The sequence below is a fragment of the Manihot esculenta genome, chromosome 12 (genome assembly GCF_001659605.2).
Source record: "Manihot esculenta cultivar AM560-2 chromosome 12, M.esculenta_v8, whole genome shotgun sequence".
Classification (NCBI taxonomy): domain Eukaryota; kingdom Viridiplantae; phylum Streptophyta; class Magnoliopsida; order Malpighiales; family Euphorbiaceae; genus Manihot; species Manihot esculenta.
In genome coordinates this window covers 3,211,556-3,218,312 of record NC_035172.2, presented here as the reverse complement: position 1 = coordinate 3,218,312, position 6,757 = coordinate 3,211,556, and the positions used below count along the sequence as shown (strand labels likewise).

General features: G+C 39.5%; 1 protein-coding gene across 1 annotated transcript in view; it reads right to left on the bottom strand.

Annotated features, from left to right (window-relative positions):
* LOC122721367 overlaps nt 1–6,359 on the bottom strand; it is a 13,145-nt gene extending 6,786 nt beyond the window's left edge. Inside the window, exon 1 of the mRNA XM_043948953.1 lies at nt 5,945–6,359. Within this exon, the coding sequence (XP_043804888.1) occupies nt 5,945–6,359 (415 nt within the window). The remainder of the gene's footprint in view (nt 1–5,944) is intronic.
* Nucleotides 6,360–6,757: the final 398 nt, after the last annotated feature.

Sequence of the window (6,757 nt, the reverse complement as noted above, 5' to 3'; positions counted from 1 at the left end):
CATAAGCCAATTTTTCAATGTTCGAGTACCTGACCTCAGTGTCTCTAAGTACCTTGCTGATGTAGAAAACAGGTTTCTGCTCTCCTCCTTCTACCCTTACTAGTACCGCGCTGATTGCCTGTTCTGAGGCTGCCAAATATATCAGAAGCTCTTCCCCTTTTATGGGACTGCTGAGCACGTGAGGCGAGCTAAGATATTTCTTAAGTTCCGCGAAAGCTTTTTTGGCAGTCTTCCGTCCATTCGAAGTTTGGTACCTTTCTCAACTTTTTGAAGAATGGTAAACACTTTTCTGCTGACTTCGACATAAATCGGTTAAGCGCCACCACTCTCCCGGTTAATCTCTGGACGTCCCTTACGCAGGTCGGCTCTGGCATATTCAATATGGCTTCTACTTTCTCCGGATTAGGCTCAATGCCTCTTCCACTCACCATGTATCCCAAGAACTTTCCTCCCCTGATGAAAAAAGCACATTTTGCTGGGTTTAACTTCATTCTGTATTGATCTAACACCCCAAATATCTCCCTTAGATCTGCTATGTGTTGTTGAAAAGTTGAACTTTTAACCACCATGTCATCCACATACACTTCTACATTCCTGCCAATCTGGTTCTTAAAGATTTTATTCATTAATCGTTGGTAAGTTGCCCCGGCGTTTCTTAATCCGAAAGGCATAGCTTTGTAGCAGTAAGTCCCGTCTTCAGTTATAAATGAGGTTTTCTCCTCATCCGACTTCTCCATTGGGATTTGGTGATAACCATACATAGCATCCAAAGAAGACATATAATCAAATCCGGCCGTTGAATCGACCATTTTATTAATATCGGGGAGGGGGTAACAATCTTTGGGGCAGGCTTTATTTAGGTCGGTAAAATCTATGCACATCCTGTATTTGCCATTGGCTTTTTTGACTAACACAGGATTTGCCAACCATTGTGGGTACATTACTTCCCTAATAAAGCCTGCTTCTTCTAACTTCTGCACTTCCTCCCGGGTGGCTTGCTGTTTTTCTCTTCCTACTACTCTCTTCTTTTGCTTCACTGGTCTGGCCTCGGGGAGGACATTCAATCGGTGTGTCATCACTTTGGGGTCAATTCCTGGCATGTCTGAGGGCTTCCATGCGAAGGTCGACGCGTGACCTCGGATCAGAGTCATGACTTCACCTTTTTGTTCTTTGGTGAGGTTGGCATTAAGACTGAAAACCTTGCTTGCATCTGCTTCTGATAAGGGGAAGGTCTCCAATTCTCCGACTGGCTCTGTCCGGGCTTCTTTTGTTTCATCTCTGACCTCCAGAACTTCCGAGTCGAGTGCTTCTCCAGTTGAGCTCGGTTCTGTTACTGTGGCCAAGTATACCGCCCTTGCTTCTTCCTGGCTGCCCCGAACCATTCCCACTCCTTCTTCCGTTGGAAACTTGAGTGCCAAATACCTGATGCTGGTGACAGCTTCAAAGCTAAACAACGCCGGCCTCCCTAAAATCGCATTGTAACTCAGTGGGAGTTTAACCACCAAAAACACCTCATGATGGGTGCGAGCTCTGGGTGCTTCTCCCAAGGTAAGGGCCAGCTTCACCTTCCCTTCTACAAATACCGGTGCTCCTCCGATCCCTTTGATGGGTGACTGGTCCCGAACCAGCTGTTCCTCCGGGATTCCCATCTGCTGGAAAACCCGATATGGCAATAAATTGACCTTACTCCCATCATCCACCAGAACCTTCTTCACCCGAAAATTATGAATGACTGCTTCAATAACAAGCGCGTCATCATGGGGCATCTGAATGCCCTGTGCATCTTCTGAAGAGAAAACGATGGCCATGGGTGAGTGTTCAACGATCTGCATGACCTCGCCATTGCTGATCTCTCCTTCCCGGTTTCTCTTCTTTCCTCGACGGCTCATCCGTCCTTCAGTTCCTCCAACAATCATATTAATAGTCCCACTAGACCCATCATTCACTGGTCCAGCTCCAGTTCTCCTGGGCATCTGGGCTGCCGGACTGGGCGGAGGCCTCTGCCCCTCCGATTTCTTCACAAAATTTTTGAGATGCCCCCGTTTTATCAATCTTTCAATCTCCGCGATTAACTGAAAACAGTTATTTGTATCGTGGCCATGTGTCCGGTGGTACTGACAATACTTGTCAGGATTCCTCTGATCTGCTTCCGACCTCATGGGTTTAGGCCACTGGAGGAACTCCTTATCCTGGACTGCCATGAGCACTTCGGCTCTGGAAGCGTTGAGGGGAGTAGGCTTCTCAGGAACCCAAGGGGGGAGCACTCGTGGTTCATGAGCCCTGGGAGGAGGGGGGGCCTTTGATCCCTTCTTTCCCAGGCCTGCTTATATGGCTCAGGCCTCTTCCCACGCTTCTTCTCGTGTTTCTCCAGCCTTCCTTCCTCCGGGGCTTTCTCTTTTACTGCCACCCCTTTGGCAAATCTACTCGTTACTAAGGCGTCATCCTGCCTTATGTACTTTTCCGCCCTCTTCATCAACTCGGCCAGTGAGGTCGGAGGTTTCCTGCTCAAAGAACCAAAGAACTTGGCAGAGGTTGTTCCCTTTTGCATGGCCTCTACCGCCCTTCCTTCGTCGAGCTCGGGAATCTGCAGGGCCTCCGTATTGAAACGGGCGACATACTCTCTGAGAGATTCACCAGCTTTTTGCCTAACTGTTTCCAGATAGCTTGTCTTCCTATCTGCTGGCACCCCGGCTACGAACCGGCTGATGAAGCGGAGGGCAAGGTCTCCAAAACTTTTAATGCTTCCGGCCTCCAGGCTGTTGAACCATGCCCTCGCTGGTCCCGAGAGCGTTGTTGGGAACACCTTGCACATCAGAGCATCTGACAGAGTTTGCAACTCCATGAAGGTCTTATAGTTCATGACATGTTCTCTCGGGTTTCCAGCCCCATTATAGGCCGCCATCGGCGGCATCATAAATTTTTTGGGAACGATCTCCTGCTGCATTACCTTTGAGAAGGGAGAAGAAGTAGGCAAGGAGGTTTGACTCTGATCTTTCTTACCTAGCTCGGCTAGGAGCTGCTCCTTCAACCTTTTCAGTTTTTGGTTCATTTTCTCGTCTTCTGGGTTGGATCTTTTGCCCAAACTATATTCTTCCTCCTCTGTTTCAGTTCCCGTTTCCCTGGTTGTTTCAGCAGAATAGTCGTCCACCTCTTCATTTTCTATCATCTCTCTTGCCCTTCTCCCATGGATTCGGGCCTCCGGTTCTTCCTCTTCTCCGGCATCGTGGTTGTTAGTTTGGAGGCGGATAGAGGTAGGTCGGGGTTCATCGGTTCTGGGTTCCTCCACTACTGGGAGTGCGTTTACTGGGGTGCTAAGTCCCCTTTGTTGCATTATTTGCCCCAACCAGTGAGCAGTGGTTTGTAGCTGGAGAGCCATGGTTTGAATGTCTTGGTTAGACAGGGTCATGGTGGGAGTATTCCCTGCCAAGCCTGGCGAGGGATTAAGAGAGATGGGTGTTTGGTTATTCAACGTCGTAGGGCTAGAAAAAGAGAACTGCTGCCCCTCTTGGGCGGAGCTTAAGTCATTTGGAATATTAAGGTTACTTTCTTGGTGGTTTGCCATTGTGGATCTCAGTGGGTTTTGAAAGTGAAAACTCCGGTGATGAAAAGATCTCCTTCGTTTTCCTACAGACGGCGCCAATTGATGATCTGAGATCCAATAGAATAGGGTTTTTCAAGGGTTTTGTGTTACAGAATAAGGCTTAAAACTTTCTGAGGAGGGGACTCCTCTTTTATACATTGTCTTGCTTGCTGGTGACGTGTAAAGGTCTCTCCAGGATTGGGCCACGCGTCTCTGCCATACAGATTCGGGTGTACTAGGGTATCAGCTGCCTGTTACATGCGTAACGGCCTCTGATTCTCCTCATGCGTACGTTCGAGCGGATCTGCCAAGCTGTCTGGTGAGTACTGTTCTGGACCCCGGGCTGGGCCGAGAGTTGGGCTGGACGCTGGGCCTGAGAGGGGTCTGCTGGTCAGGGATCAGGCTGGACTGAGTGAGGAAGCTTGGTCGAGCCCGGCCCGGAAGCTGGAATGAGCCAGGCTTGTTGGGGGGTATCAAGTACGTGGGCCTCTGTGTCATGGGCCTTTGGCTGTGGTCAAGCCCCTGTTCTGGGGTGAAGAAATCCAGCGGTCATCAATATAAATAAAATATTTTTTTATGTTAAAATTGATGTAGAAGGTTGGAGGTAATATTGCAACGTTTTAGTGCACAGCATTAAAAAATGGTGCATAGAGCAATCAAAGAGGGCTTTTTGTAAATTTAGAGGTGAAAAACTTTTTATTTGTGAATTTAGGGTTAGGATAAAAGTATTTGCGGATTTGAGATTGGGGTGACAGGTGGCAGTCGAAAAGCTTGTTTGGCGCCTGTTTGGCGCCTGTTTGACAGACGCCAGAGCCTGGCGCCACTTTAAGTGGCGCCAGACCATTATTTTATTTTTTATTTTTTTAATTCTTTTTTTTTTTTTTAAATGGCCTGGCGCCACTCAAAGTGGCGCCAGGCCTTAATTTTTTTTTAAAATTTTTTTAATTATTAAAATATTATAATTATATTAATTAATATATTATTTTTATATTATATTTTATTATAATAATATTTTATAATATATTTTATTAATTTTAATATATTTTTATAATAATATTATAATTAAATAATATTAATTATAAATTTATTTATTTGATATTAAATATGTATAAAAATATTAAATTAAATAATTAATAAAAAATAAATTAATAAATTAATATAAATATTTAAAATTATAAAAATTAAATTTATTTTTATTAAGTTGATATTGTGCCGCCGTATATAATTACAAAATAATATTAATTTTATGATAATGTATATAATTACATAATAATATTAATTTTATAATCATAAAATAAAAATATTAAATTATTTAATAGTCTGTGTATTAAAAAAATAATTTAAATTAAAAATATTAAATTATTAATTTTATAATCATAATATTAAAAATATTAAATTATTAAAAATATTAAATATTAAATTATTAAATTAAAAATAATATTAATTTTATAATCATAATATTAAAAATATTAAATTATTAAAAATATTAAATATTAAATTATTAAATTAAAAATAATATTAATTTTATAATCATAATATTAAAAATATTAAATTATTAAATAATTTAAATTAAATTATTTAATAAAAATATTAATTTTATGATATCTGAATATTCCGATTTTCCATATTCAAGAACGCGTTGGAGCTGAAGTTGTTGAATATTTTTATTTTATGATTATAAAATTAATATTATTATGTAATTATATATATTATCATAAAATTAATATTATTTTGTAATTATGTACGGCGGCACAATATTAGCTTAATAAAAATAAATTTAATTTTTATACTTTTAAATATTTATACTAATTTATTAATTTATTTTTTTATTAATTATTTAATTTAATATTTTTATACATATTTAATATCAAATAAATAAATTTATAATTAATATTATTTAATTATAATATTATTATAAAAATATATTAAAATTAATAAAATATATTATAAATATTATTATAATAAAAATATAATATAAAAATAATATATTAATTAATATAATTATAATATTTTAATAATTAAAAAAATTTTAAAAAAAAAATTAAGACCTGGCGCCACTTTGAGTGGCGCCAGACCATTTTTTAAAAAAAAAAAATTAAAAAAATAATGGTCTGGCGCCATTGTGAGTGGCGTCAGACCATTTAAAAAAAATAAAAAAATAAAATAATAGCCTGACGCCTGTCAAACAGGCGCCAAACAAACTTTTCGGCTGCCACCTGTCACCCAACCCCAAATCCGTAAATACTTTTATCCTAACTCTAAATTCACAAATAAAAAATTTTTCACTGCTAAATTTATAAAAAACCCAATCAAAGACAGTAAAAAGGAGATAAAAAAGAAAAGAGAGAAAAAAAAAAAACCAACCTTTAAAAGAACGGGATCTATACTTGGAAGGCACACTCTTGGCAGTTCTCTTCTTCTTCGAGCAAACAGCAAATCGCCTTGCACTCTTCTCGGAACCACCATATCTTCTATCAGCCTTATAATTTTCCGCACCAAAATTCAATCGGCGACCCGTGATGCCCGATTTCTTCCTGGAAATCCTAGTTTTCTTACCACTTGACGAAGAAGCAGAAGCAGAACTCGAGAACCCAGAGATCCCATCAGGTGGTTGCTGGAAATTACTGTCGTATCCGCACTGATTACCATGGTTAGGAGCAATCGAATCTTGAAAAGGATTTTCTTCCTCCTTAGGGCGTTCCTGAGCAAGAGCAAGAAAATGCTTAGCAAAGAAAGTAGTAGATCCTACTACAGCTGCGGCAAGGAGAAATTGCCACATCTTTTTAAAATGGAAAAGAGAGGTTAGTGGTGGTTGGTGCAGGTTGAGAATAGAGTGAAGTGAAGAGTAGGGGAAGGGAGAGGGAAGAGTTAGGTGGCCGGTGGCGGAGCTGCCAAAGTTGGTTTATTTGGGTGTGTTTCAGAGATGAGCTTTTTTTTATATCGTAATTAAGAAAATAATTATGAATTTAGATTCTGAAAATTATTTTTTTAATTGTGCATTATATGAAAAATATTTGTTTCCTTATTTTAATTTTTCAATTTGGAAAGTTTGATCACTTTTCCCAATTTTTGCTCTTAATCTCCTCTCATCAACATGCATAATTAAGATGCATATGAAAAATATGCTCAAATCACGTTGTTAACATACACTCCTACTACAAGAGAGTCCACCTCCAT